The sequence below is a fragment of the Cervus elaphus genome, chromosome 21 (assembly GCF_910594005.1).
Source record: "Cervus elaphus chromosome 21, mCerEla1.1, whole genome shotgun sequence".
NCBI lineage: Eukaryota > Metazoa > Chordata > Mammalia > Artiodactyla > Cervidae > Cervus > Cervus elaphus.
In genome coordinates this window covers 62,171,050-62,190,003 of record NC_057835.1, presented here as the reverse complement: position 1 = coordinate 62,190,003, position 18,954 = coordinate 62,171,050, and the positions used below count along the sequence as shown (strand labels likewise).

At 34.5% G+C, this 18,954-nt stretch overlaps 1 protein-coding gene across 33 annotated transcripts in view; it reads left to right on the top strand.

Moving 5' to 3' along the window:
* Nucleotides 1-18,954, top strand: part of RIMS2 (regulating synaptic membrane exocytosis 2) — a 590,415-nt gene that overhangs the window by 261,645 nt on the left and 309,816 nt on the right. For all 33 annotated transcript variants that reach the window (XM_043880157.1, XM_043880154.1, XM_043880169.1 and 30 more), the window contains one exon: nt 14,982-15,907. In XM_043880157.1, the coding sequence (XP_043736092.1) occupies nt 14,982-15,907 (926 nt within the window). The remainder of the gene's footprint in view (nt 1-14,981; nt 15,908-18,954) is intronic.

Sequence of the window (18,954 nt, the reverse complement as noted above, 5' to 3'; positions counted from 1 at the left end):
TGCTAGTTCTTCCTTTTTATTTTTAATTGTCACTCCTTTTTATTTTTAATTGTCACGAGGTGGATATTGACTCCATTTTGGGACGACTTCCTCAACTCATGATCCCAAGTTGACTTCAGTAGCTCTGAGAGTTACGTGACTTCTCAGTCACAAAACAGGAAATCTGTGTCACCACTGACAGTGAAATGTCCTTAAGAATCATGGCAATTGGTCCAGCTTAGGTCATTGTGCTGATCATTATAATAGGAATAGTGCATGCAGGGATGGCCTTTGCTAACCATGGCTCATCCCTGGGGCATGTGAGGCCGGTTCAGTCCAAACCAGACTGCAAAGCTGAGAATAGAGGAGACATTTCTTCCTTTCCAAAGAAAGAAGAGAAATAGATGACAGAGGGCCAGCGACAGTTACCATCACAGTTGTTGCCAGAGTGCATTTTCTATTCATTCAGAAGAATTTAAGTGACCTAAAAATTCACCTATTTTTAACTTGTTACCTAACACATTTTTAGAGACAAGGCATAAATAAAAGGTTATGCAATTAATTTCACTGTGTGGTATTATTTTCTACCAGTTACTTTTAACATTGTTAAAGAAACTTTGCTATAAAAGTGGTAAAATACATGATTTATCTGGAGGGATTTATATTACAAACCATTCCTGCATTCAGAAGGAAGGCCTAAGTCCATTGTCTACTCTGGTCACTCATCATTCCCATGGTTTATCTCTCTATTAATGTGGTATTTAAAAGTGGATATCATGTTTTAAATATTATAAAACCATAGAAAAACACTTGTTAAAATTTGACAGCCTTCCTTCATAACTTAGTCCCACCAGTGGCATCCATCACACTCTGTCTCATCTTCTTTGGGGCCTACCATCAGCAAACATCATACTTTTTTCTCTCCTGTCTGTGTTACATCTCTGAAAGGGAATTTGTAGAAGAGTGTGGGGGACAGCTGATAAGAGGCTAAGAGAGATTTACTGAAGGGAAGATTACTTCAAGTAAAGAACAGAATTATTAAAAAGAAGATCTTCTTTACCTCCTCGGTAAAATTTCCTTAAATTTTACATCATATTTTAATATTAAACTCATGTAGATATATGGGTTTGGGATAGACTTTCTGAGACTGGGAATGGAGTGAAAAGAATTGTGCCCCAAGAAAAATTATCTTTTACTTTCAACCTCTTTTGAAGACAATCTGTTAGAGATTCCTCTTGGCAGTCTTTTACTCATCTTGAAGAATTAAGAAATCAAGAACATGTATCTTCCAGAGAATACGTTGCATATGTAAACAGTGGTGCTGACTGAAGCATGATCTGAAGCAGTGCAATATTTAATATAGATAATGAAGGATCCCAACGTGTCATGCTAGATGCTGTTGTTAAGTGCTGTTTTCTCTGTTTGAGAAAGAGCATTCTTTAACTGGATGATAAATCCAGTTTCTTTAATAAATCTAATTTAGTCAGATCTGAAAGTGCAGATCATGTAGAAGTATTTTGTGTAAGTTTTTTCAGCTTTCTATCAAGATATACAACATGCTATAAGGGTACTTATTTGGTACATAAAATCACAGGAATCATATAGGAAAAATTCTGTTATCACAAATGCTGGCGTAATGAAGTTCCCCATATTTAAATACAATATACTTTGTTTATTTGGTTTTGATTTGCCATGGCAGTTGCTCCAAACAGTACTGTACTGATTTGGTTGTCAGGAATTCTCTCCCAAGAAAAGTCTTGTTCAGAAAGTTCTTTCTTTGTACCTGTAATATTCTAAAGTAGTAGGAGTGAGTGGTGTTCTCATGCAGATTAGTGGCAGGCTAACTTACAGAACTAGCTCTGTTTCTCTATTTTCAAATACTCTCTCTCTTCTACTATCAAGAAACAGCTTTTCTTTAACTCCTTGCCTTTCCCTATTTCAGCAATGCAGTTTTCTCTACACCTCTGAAAGATCACTTAAATTCTTAGATCACTCTTAAAAAGTCAACAAAATTGGACAAAAACATCCAGTAGTTGGGAGAGTGAAGAGGTCAGTGTTCTCAAAACTCCTCCAATAAAGGCACATATTTTGCTTGTTCGCCTGAAAGTAATGTTTTGAGTACTTTGTCAGTGTATTTTTCAAGTTAAAATACAAAAAAGAAAGCAAATGGTGTGAGTTTTGTCTAATCCTGTTAAGTTTTTATTGTAGCTAAGTTGGGCAATTTGGGTTAATGACGTTTATTTTTAATCATAGTGTAAAAAATACTTTGCTTCTGTAGCTTTCTTTACTTATTCAGTAGATATTTATTGAGCACATACTGTAGGCCAGTTATTTGGGAATAAAGTGACCAAATAACAAAAAACTGGAAAATTCTTAAAGAGATGGGTATACTAGACCACCTTACCTGCCTCCTGAGAAACCTCTATGCAGTTCAAGAAGCAACAGTTAGAACTGGACATGAAACAATGGACTGGTTCAAAATTGGGAAAGGAGTACATCAAGGTTGTATTTTGTCACCCTGCTTATTTGATTTATATGCAAGTACATCATGCAAGATGCTGGGCTGGGTGAAACACAAGCTGGAATCAAGATTGCCAGAATAATTATCTATAACCTCAGATTTTCAGATAAACCACCATAAGGGCAGAAAATGAAGAGGCCTCTTGACGAAAGTGAAAGAAGAGAGTAGAAAAAGCTGGCTTAAAACTCAGCATTCAAAAAACTAAGATCATGACATCTGGTCCCATCACTTCATGATAAATAGATGGGGAAACAATGGAAACAGTGACAGACTTTATTTTCTTGGGCTCCAAAATCACTGCAGACAGTGACTGCAGTCATGGAATTAAAAGATGCTTGCTCCTTGGAAGAAAAGCTATGATAAATCTAGACAACATATTAAAAAGCAGAGACATCACTTTGTCGACAAAGGTCCATATAGTTAAAGCTGTGGTTTGTACGGATGGGAGAGTTGGACCATAAAGAAGGCTGAGTGCCGAAGAATTGATGCTTTCGACTTGTGGTGCTGGAGAAGACTCTTGAGAGTCTCTTGGACAGCAGGGAGATCAAACTAGTGAATCCTGGAGGAAATCAACCCTGAATATTCATTGGAAGGACTGTTGCTGAAGCTGAAACTGCAATACTTTGGCCACCTGTTGCAAAGAGCTGACTCATTGGAAAAAATGCTGATGCTGGGCAAGACTGAAGGTGAAAGGAGAAATGGGCAGCAGAGGATGAGGTGGTGGGATGGCTTCACTGACTCAGTGGACGTGGGTTTGAGCAAAGTCCAGGAGATAGTGAAAGACAGGGAAGCCTGGCGTTCTGCAATACATGGGGTCGCAAAGAGTTGGACACAACTAAGTGACTGAACAACAACAACAAAGTAACCAAAATGGTGATCCAATGCCTGTGAAACTTATGCAAGAAGAAACAAACAGTAAACATGATAAACAGAAAATATATCAAGGACAAATTGATGGTTACTTGGGATAAGAGAGCAGGAGGGATAAATTGGAAGATTGTAATTGACATATATACACTACTATATATAGAATAGAAAGCTATTAATAATTAGGACCTACTGTATAACACAGGGACGCTCCACTCAATACACTGTAATGGCCTATAAGGGAAAAGAACCTAAAGAGTGCATCTATGTATAATTGATTCACTTTGACATATATACCTGAAACTAACACAACATTGTAAGTCAACTAGACTCCAATAAAAATATTTTAAAATATCATAATAAGAAGGTGAGATATGTTATGAAAAAGGTTAAAAAGTAAAGCAGTTTAAAGGGATTGGGATTTGGAAGGTGAGAGGTGGAGATGGGGATTGAAGTATTGAGTAGGGTGACCAGGGGAAGCCTTCTTGAGACCAGGTTTCACTTTGAGAAAGTGAGGTATGAAAGAAGAATTAAAAGAAGCTTTCTACTGACTAGAAGACTAGATGTCTCCGCTGATTTCTGGAGAAACAGCATTTTAGGCAGAGCAATGATCTTAAGTGAAAACGTACAGGGAAGCCAGTGTGGCTGGATCTGAGTGAGCCGGGGCAAGCAGCTGGGGAGGAGGACAAGGAGCAATGGGTGCCGGATCCTATGGCATGGTAAGCAAAATGGGAAGTTGTTGAAGGGTTTTAAGCATGTTAATGATATGATCTGAGGTACATTATTGCTGCCGTGCCAAGAGAGAGCTGAAGGGATATTGTAGAAGCAGGGAGACCACTCAGGAAGTTTTCGAGTAATTCGCATGAGAAATACTGGTGAAACTAGGCTTTTACTGGGTGAGCTGGTGAGAAGTGTTTGGCTTCTGAATATATTCAGAAAGTAGATCCAACAGAATTTCTTCATGGATTGGGTGAACAGCTGAGAGGAAAGAATTAACCTTAATGGAAACAGAAAATGCCGCTCCTCCACTTATCTGAATTTGCCATGTTTTAAAACACTATGGTTCTTTTCTCAGTAAGGAATTAAGCATTTAAGATGAAAATTAATTATACATATGATTGATTTGCAGATAAACAGCATCTCTTTTTAAATTTGATGTATACTTCTAGATATGTTTGTTTCATTTTATAGGAAAATATTTCTCTTTTTTGGATAAGTATAATTGCAGGCCCTAACCAAAAATCTTTTGTCCCTTTGGAGCAAATAGAAATATGGGGAGAGAAAAAGTATATGAAACCAATAGTTGAAATTCTATAAAGGGACAGTAGCATTAAAAGAATATAAAGTTATCAGTGGAAAATAGAATGAAGTAACTCTGGAGCCTCTCTGTGATTATGGAAGGTTGTTGTTAGGTTAATTTATTTATTCTTTTTAAAAATTTCTATTTCTCCTATCTTGCTCATTGTACTTCTTTATATTGATTCCAATGAATCTTCGTTTATTGTCAGAATTGTTTTAAGGCTGCCATAGATATAGATAGAGCATCTTCAATTCAGTTCAGTATTGGAGTTTCACCTTCAGCATCAGTCTTTCCAATGAACACCCAGTACTGATCTCCTTTAGGATGGACTGGTTGGATCTCCTTGCAGTCCAAGGGATTCTCAAGAGTCTCCTCCAACACCACTGTTCAAAAGCATCAATTCTTCGGCACTCAACTTTCTTTATAGTCCAACTCTCACATCCATACATGGCTACTGGAAAAACCATAGCTTTGACTAGATGGACCTTTGTTGGTCAAGTAACGTCTCTGCTTTTTAATATGCTGTCTAGGTTGGTCATAGCTTTTCTTCCAAGGACCAAGTGTCTATAATTTCATGGCTTCAGTCACCATCTGCAGTGATTTTGGAGCCCAAGAAAATAAAGTCTGTCACTGTTTCCACTGTTTCCCCATCTATTTGCTGTGAAGTGATGGGACCAGATGCCATGATCTTAGTTTTCTGAATGTTGAGTTTTAAGCCAACTTTTTCACTCTCCTCTTTCACTTTCATCAAGAGACTCTTTAGTTCTTCTTCACTTTCTGCCATAAGGGTGGTGTCATCTGCATATCTGAGGTTATTGATATTTCTCCCGGCAATCTTAATTCCAGCTTCTGCTTCAACCAGCCCAATATTTCACATGATGTACTCTGCGTATGAGTTAAATAAGCAGGGTGACAGTATACAACCTTACGTACTCCTTTCCCATTTTGGAACCAGTCCATTGTTCCATGTCCAGTTCTAACTGTTGCTTCTTGACCTGCATACAGATTTCTCAGGAGGCAGGTCAGGTGGTCTGGTATTCCCATCTCTTTCAGAATTTTCCACAGTTTATTGTGATCCACACAGTCAAAGGCTTTGTTGTAGTCAATAAAGCAAAAGTAGATGTTTTTCTGGAACACTCTTGCTTTTTTGATGATCCAGCGGATGTTGGCAATTTGATCTCTGGTTCCTCTGCCTTTCTAAATCCAGCTTGAACATCTGGAATTTCACAGTTCACATACTGTTGAAGCCTGGCTTGGAGAATTTTTGTCATTACTTTGCAAGCATGTGAGATGCGTGAAATTGTGCAGTAGTTTGAGCATTCTTTGGCATTGCCTTTCTTTGGGATTAGAATGAAAACTGACCTTTTTCAGTCCTATGGCCACTGCTGAGTTTTCCAGATTGCTGGCATATTGAGTGCATCGCTTTCATATCATCATCTCTCAGGATCTGAAATAGCTCAACTGGAATTCCATCACATCCATTAGCTTTGTTCGTAGTGATGCTTCCTAAGGCCCTCTTGACTTCACATTCCAGGATGTCTGGCTCTAGGTGAGTGATTACACCATCGTGATTATCTGGGTCATGAATATCTTTTTGTATCGTTCTTCTGTGTATTCTTGCCACCTCTTCTTACTATGTTCTGCTTCTCTTAGGTCCATACCATTTCTCTCCTTTATTGTACCCATCTTTGCATGAAATGTTCCCTTAGTATCTCTAATTTTCTTGAAGAGAAAATTACTACTGTTTTAAATTATCTTCTAGTATAGAATGATGCTTAGTCTTCGTGTATTTTTTGACATGGTAAAGATAGTGGAGTGGGGCATGGCCCAAATATGTAACTATTAGGTAGCATCATTTGTGCATCATTTTCTAGAGATTTACATACTAGGTCTTCATTTTTCAAATATAAATTGAAAATATTATTATGAATAAAATAAAATTAAGCTAATATCTGACTCATAGAGTCTTTTTCTTATGTTGTACTTCTGAAGTGGTCAATGGTTACTAAAAGTGTAATAGTCCCATGAAAACTGTTTAAGCCCCAAATTGGACCTTCATAAATTTGAATGTATAGGTACTTACCTAGGGAAGAATTGAGGAAAAACAGTCAAAGTAAAGAGTTAAAAAGGACCGTATCACTCTCAAAGGTGGGAAAGAAGAAATTGGAGACCTGAAACATCCTTTAGAGAGCAAAGGGAAAGCAGCGTGATGTTAGAAATGATCCAGATGCCGGTCTGAGATGGACAAATGCGAGAAGCAAGGCCGACGGGAGAGGAGCAGGACAGCAGACTGTGCATTGCAGTTGGGAAAATACTGCCCGGAGCTCACTAAGGGCTTAGAGGTGAATGGAAGGGAAAGGAAAGAAGAGAGTGTGCCATCCATCAGCTGTGATGTTGTTTCTGAAATCTGGACTTAATTGCTTGGAAGAGTCAAATACTGTGTGGAATTATTTTTCAGTTTGATATGAACTGTAGGGTCTAAGTGGTTGAATTTTATTATTGGTTAATATTCCTGTGAACATGAATTAATTTGAATTTTTATTTCCTTTCTGTTCGTTAATCTACAAATCTTTATTAGGAATCTTGGGAGGTAAAAATGACTTTATCTGTCTCTGCTCCTCCCCTCCCCTGCCCCCAGTGTCTCACATAGTAGTTGAATGGTGCTATGACATATTCCTAAACCCTCATTTAAACTTGAAATACTGGAGACGAAAACACAGCACACTCCCTATTCTACAAATGCTGACTTCTTGTCAGTTTTATATGTTTATTTGGAATCACTTAAACATAACTCTCAAAAGGATAATATTAACATCTAGGTATTTGGCTTTCGGTAGAAAGAAATCCATGGTTTTATCTTTTTTTTTTCTATTTTTTTTAGTTTTTTGAATGTCTAAATAGAGGCATTGAAGTGATAAAAGTGAGCAAAGCTTGATTTAAACTCAGTGTCTAACCAAATTCTTGGCTCATGGAGCACATTTTTTAAATTAAATTTTTATAGACACTGCCACTTCCTCTTTCATTACACCTTTAGGGGAGCACTGTCTTTTTGTGAAGATTAAGAAACTTACTGAATAATCGAAAGAAATGACAGAGTAGTCCTGTTAAGCCATCACCATCTTTTACTATCCCTCTACATTTTATCGTGAAAGCAGTGTGGTAGACTTACAATAGCAAACACAATAATCCTGTTATTTTAGAAATACTGTAACTCATACAGGAGAACATGGTTTATGATTTTTGAATGTGTCTGTTTTCAGTATAGTGCCCAGAAATGCCTTGGATGTAGGATGCATTTAGTGTTCAGTACTGTGAGGCACTAATCAGCTAAGTACCATAATCCTTCTTACAGGGTACATTCTTACTTGACCTGAGCTATATACAGCCACATAGTAACGACATTAAAGAATAACCTTTTTCTTAACAGGCCTATCACTAGAGGATTTTATGACTCCATCCGTGAATGAGTTTTGTTTTATGTGTAACTTTTTAGTAATTGAATTTTGAAATATAATGATTGTAAGCAAATAGAGACTTTCAAATCATCTGATTAAGGATGGCTCCCATGATTTTGCTCGAGCTAGAAGGATTAAACGAAAGCACTCCCTGGAACAGCGTTGATGTATTTTTGTCAACGTGATGCTTCATGCTCGACAGATGTGCATTGGTTGAGCAAAAGGTAAAACTATAAAAAATGTGTTGAATACTGTGAAATGTAAAAAAAGATTGATTTTTTTCCTGTTTTATGATGAATATAAATTGTTTGATTTGTTAAAATTCCTTTTTTGTAGGAATTATAGGTACAGAACCTACATATTTTATGTTTTACAGGATTGTATGCATCTGTTAAATCCTTGATTTAGTGTGCCTTAACAGCTTCAAATTTTGGAATTTGATTACAGTGTTCTGTTTAAACTATATGGTTAGCATTGTGTCATTGAATTAAGGAAGTATCATTTCAATTTATTTAGCAATATCGTGCTGTATTTAGCTTCTAAAGAGCTGGAGATTTTTTCAGATTATTGACTCTTCAAATACAATTTCTATTCTTATACTAATATAGTGATAATTATTCAGTAATCTCTACTAAAAGCATGAGTAAGAGATTTTCATATAGGTAGTGTTAGTTGTAATAATACAGATTTGCATTTAGAGAAATTAGTAATCTTCAAGTTCTTCACTTTTCTCTCAGTGTCACTATGATTCTTAAAAATTCCATAGGTTTTCAGAATTAAAAATTTATGAATATTAAAGGTTAAGTTTTTTGTGTGATCTTTCACTGTTCTTGTAAATGTTTTCAAATGTTTACTGGATTACATTTTCAATCACTTGATGATTTTATATATGGTAAGTATTGTAGGTAGTATAGTAAGACAAACCACATAGGATGCTAAAGGGTATAAATATTAAAATAGAAACTAATGTTAAAAACATCATGAATTAATATACAGTATATAAATTGAGCTACCTTTGGGATATTCTTGAAAGTGGCTTTCATTGAGGAAAAAACTTTTTATCTGGAGTTTCGCTGTCAGTCAATATGATTTTTAGACATGGAATTTTAAAGAGACTAATTAGTAGAGTTTCTTGCTCAAACTATTATGCCTAACATTTATAATGAAGTTTCAGGTGTGAATGTATAGCTTGAATATTTATAAATAGATTGACTAGTTAGTTCAGATGACAAAAAATTATAAGCAGTGGACCAAGAATGCTGCCGATTGAAGTAGATGTAGGATATTTCTGCGTGTGACTTTCTATAAACTAGTCACAGTTACATTGCTTGTGTGTTCAGTCATGTCTGGCTCTTTGCCACCTCACGGACTGTAGCCCACCAGGCTCCTCCATCCATGGAATTTTCTGTAAGAATACTGGAGTGGGTTGCCATTTTCTTCTCCAAGTTCTAATGAAGACCTCTATAATATGGTGAAAGAGAAAGCAATTGTATCAACTTAAGTTTCAATTAAGAGAAGTAAGATGAACAGCTATTAGGTAAATACAGAGTAATATAAGTAGATATTGATATTGTTATATATTAAGAATAAAGATTGATGCATAGTAGTGAAAATTAAAACAATGTCACAAATACATTTTATTCTAAAAAGTCATAATACTGGATTGTGCCTTTTAATTTCTCAGGGTCTTTGAAGGAATAAGTGAAATACAACATCTTAGATGAATTTTTCTATTCTTCTGAATTAAAATTTATGGGTTAAATACTGTTAAATGCTTTATGATTGTTTAGAGAATTGTACAAGTTACCACTATATTCTTTTTCCTATTAAATGTTTGCCACCTGATAATAATAAATGCTAAGGCCTGCTTACAAAGGCCAGTAGTGAAGGCAGAGTTTAGAGGTACAGTAGTTACATTTTCATGGATTTTCTTCAGTTCCTTAAAAACATAGTGTCTGAGAAATATAGCAATTTTAATTTAAAGAAAGTATATAGGAAGTAATTCTAATGATATAATTGGTAAAAATTGTTTTGACAGAGTATTTGAATATTTTGGAATATCTGACAGTGGATTCATTGTTTGGTAAGAATATTCTTAAAGTATCTTGCCTTGCTTTCTAGCATGGCTTTAATATACTCTCAGGTGCTCTACCTCAAAGCATATTTTTAAAAACCCAATTCCATGTTAAGCAACTGTGACAATAGTCATCCCAATTTCAGAAATCATGACCAGTGTTCAAGTTTTACTCAAATAGTATGAAAATCAACATCCACAGTGTGATTCACATGCTTCAGGCAAATTTCATAATCTCTAGAACAAAGTAATTGTTGGCTTTAATATTGAATTCAGTTTTCCTAAGGTATGATTTTTAAAAAGCACTTAAATAGCTGGCTAAGGTCTAATTAATAATATACTTTGTTTTAGAATTGAATTCTGTAATGAATACGTATGCTTATTTATCAATACAACAGAATATATATTTCCTGGATTATAAAGTTTCACTATATTCACTTTATACCCTTCTTACTTTCAGAAATTTAAGTTAACTCCTCAAGGAAATAAAGTATTCCTTTTTCCTTCCTGTCTCTGTCCCATAATAACCATAATGATGTTAAATATATTACTAGAAATCCCTCATTTCCAAAGAGATCTTGTTCTAAATGTTTAATTCTAAAGGGATTGGCACTCAAAATACATTTTTGCCAAAGAAGTCATTTTATAGACAATAGTCTGAAGTCCAACAGCAAAAGCCAAATTAACATATAATAATTAACATATAATTACTGCCTTGGGAGTAGTAGGGGAAAGAGAAGAACTAGACTGTTTTAGCATATCAATTTTGAAGAAGAGAGCAAGCCATGAAAAGCAGAGATAACCTAAGGGAGAAGTATTCAATCAGTTCTTCATTCAGCAGATTGAGCACCTATTATGTGCCACCTTCCTTAGATCCAGGGTGCCTGTCTTCTTGAAATTTAACATTTAAGCAATATTATAGATATTTCTGGATAGAAATGGGTAAGATTACCTAGAGAAGTGCAGTGAGGATAAAGACCGTCACTAAGTTTATTTTCCTTCAGAATATCTTATTTTGTGAACATTTTCTGCAACTTTTTACTTCATTTACTTGTAGTCTTAAATTCCACATTTGAGAGATTAATTTGTATTAGTAATCTTAGGCATGAAAGTATTTTTATAATATTGTAAAACCAATATCCATTTATTCTGATTTAGTCTGCTTGTTTTTCTTTTGACTTTCAACTGAGATGAGACAAAATATAATGAGGTATTTACCAAGTATGATAAATTCCAATTTACTCAGTTTGGAAGCCTGAAATTTTTTGAAAGGGAGGAGCATGTGAAAAAGGCTTAGTGGTCTGATTTTAGATGGATGCTAGAAATGAACTATCCTGGAAAATCCTTGATTTAATAAAATAACAGTGAAGAATTCAGTACATTTATATTTCATGAAACAGCTTTGAGTAAAAAAAAAAAAATGGGAAAGGATAGCACTAAATGAGAATACCCAAGACATTTCCAGCAAAGCTATATGTTTTACATGAATACATAGTGTAACTAAGTTATTCACGTCTTAGGTCAAATGTACTTTTTTAGAAAGACCTTCTTTCTTGAAAGCTTCACTCAGTCACTTTTGTAATTTTACCTGGTTCCAATTTTCTTCCATAGGTCTTCTTACTATATGAATTTAGCTTGATTTGTTTATGTGCTTACTGTCTTCACCACTAGGAAGAACTTCTTGAGGGCAGAGACATTATGTGCCTTTTCTCTGTTGTATTTCTAGCAAACAGCATCATAACTGGACCATAGTCAGCACTAAATAAATATTTATTGAGTGATTGAACAAATATTGGAGATATAAAAGTGTGTTAAAATTTAAGGTTTAGTGGACAGTACTTAAAATTAGGTAACTTAAAGTAGAATGAGTAGTGTTATGCTGGGGAAATATAGTCAGTACTGAATGCTAATTAAGTAATTATGAATGGAATTAATAGTATTTTGTGTTGGGGAAACAAATTTCTATTCAGTACACATTTAGTTTTAAGAAAATTAAAACAAGGGAGGGGGATTCAGGATGGGGAACACATGTAAATCCATGGCTGATTCATGTCAATGTATGGCAAAAACCACTACAATATTGTAAAGTAATTAGCCTCCAACTAATAAAAATAAATGAAAAAAAAAACAACAAAAAAAAAAGAAAATGAAAACAGTTAAGCAATCTTTAAATGAAACTTTAAAATTCTTTTCTTATTTTTAGAGACAGATATATTTATTAACTTAGGTTGGAGCAATTTGTTATTTAAACACTGAAATGTATTTGAATTCCATAAAGTCTGTGTTTAATGGAGGTTAGATGGTCAGTTTGAGAAAGAGCTTATTTAATTCCTTATTCTTTAGAGTTCCCTAGAGAAATTTTCATTTATCTTAGTATATATATTTGTAGTGTAGTAAGTAGATAAGTAGCTAGATAATGAGATGTGAATATTTTAAAAATTGGCACTCATAAGTTAATTACATCTTGATAAGACTATCATTATTTTTTGCAATGCTTTAAACTTTCATTTAGGCATATTAACTTGATGAAGTTGTGGTACTGATATTATAAGATCATAATCTCTAAGAAATGGAAGAGGATTTTAGAATCACAGCTTCTTGTAACAAAGGGTCATCTCTTAATCATTTCTTTATTCCTAATTTATAGTACATGGCATTAAGTTTTTATCTAATACATACTTGTTAAAATAATATTTGAGTTAATGTGTATAATCTATATCTCTCACTTTAAAGTACATGCTCAAAGATTAAATGTCTGTAAAGGTTTGAGTAACTGGTTAATAGTTGAAGTAGGACTAAGAAACCCAGATCCCTTAACTCCAGTGTTCTTTTCATGTTACATTGCTCCCATACTAAAATATTTTTTCTTTATTCATATGTATAAAAATAATGACAAAAAGTAAAATGAATTATGCATAATAGACACATAAATAGGATATTATATAGGTTAATGCTGTATAATTTGAGTGCTCTGTTTTGATTGTACATTTTAAATTGTTGGAGTCTGGTGTTATGTAAATCACAAACCTAAAAGATTTGTGGTTAAGTCCTAAATGTTTTATATGTAAATATGTAAGTGTGTGTTCTTTTTTTTTTTAAAGTACATATACCTGGTTAACCATAAAACATTGGAGGGAACAGGCTAGCGCCTTCATTTACTGTAGTACTTTTCCCTTTATGGTTCTAGGTTAGAGTCAGCCCTAGCAATGCACATGTATGAGGTTTGAAAGGCAGACGAGATGATAGAAACCATTATTGCCAAGCAGATTTGCTGGCAGGCAGATGGCTAGATGTGAAAGTTTTAGTGGCTCCTGGATTAAGCTTCTGTTAGTTGACCACCCTAATATGGTAATCAGCTGAGATAATTGGTGGCAAATTCCCCAAGACTTTTGGAATTCATTGAGGTTTCCTAAAGGGTGTTTTGAAAACCCTGTCCTTGGCTCTCCAGGCTGAGAACAACATTAAAGTCTCTGACCTTCATTGCTTAGCAGGATCAGCAATTGTATAGTTTTGATTTCTGTATTGAAACCCTGACTCGCTGGAAAACCTAGAGTGACTTTTGTTTTTATTAACAGACTCTAACTGATACATTGACAGACTGCATTCCTGATATGGGGGGTTGGTGATAGAAAAAAGATTTTTAGAGGAGGATGATAATTTTGTTGTGTTGGGTCATTCCACATGTATCCTTTCTCTGCTCTTTCTTTTGGATCAAAAAATATTGTCTAAGAAATTCTCAACTGAGCTCTCTAATCTTTGTCATCTTTAACTTCAACTGACCCCACCCTTCCATGTGTCCTGGCAAAATATCTGTAACAGTTATTCTAAATCTTTTCTGACATCTTCACTATTCCCATTCCATTGCTTCTCATGTCTAGTGATTGCCAATATTTGAGTTTGTGCCAGAGAAGAGAACAGTATGAACATTTTGTTGATAAAGAGTTATTTGTGTGATTGCAAGGTCTACCAGCTTGAATGGTGTTAGAGGGGTAGGTTGAAAACTTAATGAACTGTTTCTCTGAGGCTGTAAGGACATATTAGATACAGGTCAGCTATGAAGACAGAAGTGTCATGGAGCCAGCCTTAATTTAATGAAGATGGAATAAATGTAGCAAGTCTTTCTGATTTCTTTTTGAAATGAATAAATTATCATAGTTGGTATTTATTTACATTGCTTATCTCAAGTTAGGGCAGTAAAGTGTTGGAAATATAATGATAAAATGAAAATTTAGATGAACCAGTACTAGCATGATCTAGGTAGATAATGAGTGAAAAATGACTTTTAAGAGCCAACATTTTAGTAAAAAAATGTTGACTAAACTATTGACAGAATAACTACAGATCAATCAGTTTAGCTTCATCATGTTTTCAAGTAACTATGAAATCAATGTATCAGGAATAGAGAGAAAAAAAGGTGAAATTTTTCTAAGCTTCTGAATAACAGTTGGGAGATAGCATAAGGGTATTGAGCCAAGCAAAAAAGTTAGAATAAAGGCTATTTTGCAGCAGCAGGATGAAATGTTGATTATTTGATGTGGGGGCATATGTATATTCCATAGGGGGTATGTCATTGAAGAAGCATATTAAAAGTACCTTTTAAATTTCCTATTTGAACTGAATAAAATGAGTATCAGTAAAACTTTTGTTATGGCATGACTTCAAAATTTTTTAAAAAAAGGCAAAAGAACTATTTGAATTTATCCATCCAGCCTTCCAGTGAATCAGTAAAATGTGAAATAGCTTACATTCTGCTCTTTTTATCATTCTTTTTCTTTGGTTATTTAGGAAAAGAAGTCCATCAGTGTCCAGAGATCAGAATAGAAGATACGACCAAAGGGAAGAAAGAGAAGAATATTCACAGTATGCTACTTCGGACAGCGCAATGCCTAGATCTCCATCAGATTATGCTGATAGGAGGTCTCAACGTGAACCTCAGTTTTATGAAGAGTCTGATCATATAAATTATAGGGACTCCAACCGGAGAAGTCATAGACATTCCAAAGAATATATTGTAGATGACGAGGATGTGGAGAGCAGAGATGAATATGAAAGACAGAGGAGAGAGGAGGAATACCAGGCACGCTATCGAAGTGATCCGAACTTGGCCCGTTATCCAGTCAAGCCACAGCCCTATGAAGAACAAATGCGTATCCATGCCGAAGTGTCACGAGCCAGGCATGAGAGAAGGCACAGTGATGTTTCTTTGGCAAATGCTGAACTGGAAGACTCCAGGATTTCTATGCTAAGGATGGAACGACCATCAAGGCAAAGATCTATATCTGAACGTAGAGCTGCCATGGAAAATCAGCGATCTTATTCAATGGAAAGAACTCGAGAGGCTCAGGGACCAAGTTCTTATCCGCAAAGGACCACAAACCATAGTCCTCCTACCCCCCGGAGGAGTCCAATACCCATTGATAGACCAGACGTGAGACGCACTGACTCATTAAGGAAACAACACCACTTAGATCCTAGTTCTGCTGTGAGGAAAACGAAACGGGAAAAAATGGAAACAATGCTAAGGAATGATTCTCTTAGTTCTGACCAGTCAGAGTCAGTGAGACCTCCACCACCAAAGCCTCATAAATCAAAGAAAGGAGGTAAAATGCGCCAGGTCTCATTGAGCAGTTCAGAGGAGGAATTAGCTTCTACACCTGAATATACGAGTTGCGATGATGTTGAGATTGAAAGTGAGAGTGTAAGTGAAAAAGGTAAGCACTATATTCTAATCATACATTTACCTGTAATTGATAAGAGTTTTTCTTTTAGTCTGTATTTCTGAGTAGACGTTTAATAGGTATTACAACCTTTGTTTTTAAGTTCTTTAATGGTGCTCATTATGTGAAGAAAATTTGGTTATAAAAAGTGAATATCTTTGGTAATTAATTTTCATAAAAGAAAAGTCTATTGATTTTTTAAAATTAGATTTTGTTTCTTAAAATGTTCTTGCATCACTTGATGGCAAATTTAAAAATGCCTGTTAGCTATAGTTGTAAAAATAACATCTTTTGCGTTTCCTTTTGAAAGGAATAGTATGTTTATTACAGAAAACATCTGAAAAATTGCTCAGTATAAAGAATTAAATACAAGCTATCCTTAGTCCTTTCTGCCAAATATAGCTATTGCTAACATTTTGTTGTATTCCCTTTTCCAGTTCATATATATTTTGCATATTTACAAAACTGGTATCATACTATATAATTTTGTATTCTGATTTTTTTCAATTGATATCATATCATTAACTTTGTTCTAAGCCTTCAGATGTTCTTCAGAAATGTTTTAAATGACTGCATTAGTGTTCTATCATAAGGATGTACCACAAACTAACTATTTATCTACTTGGGGTCATTGCAGTTGCTTCCAATTGCTAGTGTCAATGATATTATAATGGCTGTCTTTATACATAATTTTTTGCCTGTTTTCTGAGTATTTCACAAATACCTGTTTGTGCTTTGAATCTTTTAAGCTTTTAATTCAGACTGCCAGCATGCTCTCCAGAAAGATTATAACAGTCTGTTCTCCTGCCAGACGTGCTTGAGTTTTCAGTCCTAATGCACCAAATTTTTGCTATTTGAATAGACCACAAAAAATACTATCTTTTTGTCATCTTACTTTGATTGTGAAGATGAATGTTTTGTGTGTTTATTGGTGTTTGCTATATTGTTCTATGAATTGTCTGTTCTGTTCTTTTATTTCTTCTGCCCGAGATCCTATTGGGTGTTAATTGGTTTTGCTCTTATTGATTCATGAGATATTTTTAAATGGTTAGAATTTTACTCATTTAGCTGTCATCTATTCCAAATATATTTCCCATTTTGATGTTGAGCTAGTAATTTTCTTTTATGATTTGGAAATACTGAGTTTAGTATAGCTCACTCTTTGCATATTTCATGATTTTTGTCCATCCTTTTATCCCTAGAAATTCCTTATTCATTGCCGAATCAGTTGAATATTTAACTGTATACTCCTCGTGTTTTTACTATTTCGTTTTTTTAAACTTCGACTTTTTAATCTTTCTGAAATTTATTTTAAGGAAAGTGAAAGAAAGTGTTAGTTAGTCAGGTCCGACTTTTTGTGTTTCCATGGACTTGTAGCCTGCCAGGTTACTTTGTCTATGGAATTTTCCAGGCAAGACTACTGAAGTGGGTTGCCATTCCCTTCTGCAGGTTATCTCCCTGACCCAGGAATCAAACCCAGGTCTCCTGCTTTGCAGGCAGATTCTTTACCATCCGAGCCATTTAGATGGTAAAATAATTGCTTAAATTGCTTAACATAATTATTTAAAATAATTATTTAGAAATATAAATGAAAGGTGGTTTCCAATCTGATCTAAAAACAGAAAATGTGATTTTAAAATAACTAATAAGAAATGTGGGAGGCCTCCATGAAGAAAGCTATTCAACTTCACTGAGCACCATAAAGGAAGATGTGAGTAGAGATTCATTTTATGTTCCTTACTGGGAAGTCTAAATACTATAAAGATGCATGTTCTTTCCAAACAGTTGTTGGGGGTAGTAACATTCTAGTCATAACCCAGTTGGTTGCTTGGAGTATCCTATTTCTAAAGTTAATCTGAAAGTTGTAGAGGAGAAAAAAACAGCTGTTTGTGTTTCCTTCTGTGTGTCTTGGTTTCTTGTGTAAATTAGGCTGATAAAAAAATTAATAAGAGAAAAGCAAGTTTATTAATCATCATGTGCATTTTGCATACATATGCACACTCAGCTATAAGAAACTCAAAGAAGCGTTTAGAATTTAGGTTCATATAGCATCTTAACAAAGAATAATACAGTTTTTAGAGAGATGACAGAGAAAGGCAAGAGACTTCTTGAGTTTCTAGAGCTGCCAATTGTGGGAAGGTAAATTTGGAGGTGGAATCCAGTGGAAGATAAGGGCTAGCTAGTAAACTTTGTTATGCATATTCTTCTGGAGCCATCTCTGGGCTGATACAGAATAATTAAATATTGTCCTTTCTGGTATAGAGGGCATACAAATTTCTGCTTTACAAATTTATGTCCTGCTTTTAGGCAAATGTGGGGAGGACAGGGAGCTTTCCTTTTATCTGCTTCTTCTCAATTACCTTCAGCTCAAAATAATCATTATGCCAGGATTGGCATATTAAAACAAACGAGAGGTGCAGGAAGCATTACAAACTGAAGGGGAAGATATAAGTTATCTCTTGGGGAAAGTGAATATACAGTGAAAAAAATCAAGTTAGAGCCTTATTTCATAGAAGTTGCATTTAAGTGATAAGTGATAGGAAAATTGTTTATTAAAATATGAAAGTCTATAAAGAGAAGTTGTAGATCTTAATTTTATCATAGATCATAAAGAAAATTTATTTCCCAGAAAATATATTACTTCCTTAGGTATATTTAATTACAGTTAGTTTGGTCACATTCCATATTTGCCTGAATGTATCACAATACCTAAGAAAAATATAGTTTTGTTATCTATAGTAATTTGGTTTAGATTCTGTTATTTACTTATATTTTTTGCTAACTCAGTGCCTGTACTTTTACCACATAAAGATGGAAAAAGCAAAACAAATGCACCAGTCCAGTTCTTGAAAGCTTTTTATATGTAATATTCTTCTAAGGGCTTATGCTTTGTTTCAGGATTTTGAAGTATACACTTATAAATATCTCACATAAATAAAAAGCTATGTAGGAGTTAAATTAAAATCCTATGTAATACTGCTTAAGCATGAGAAGAAACTATACTAATTCATATCACTATTCTCTCCTAACTTAAACTAGTA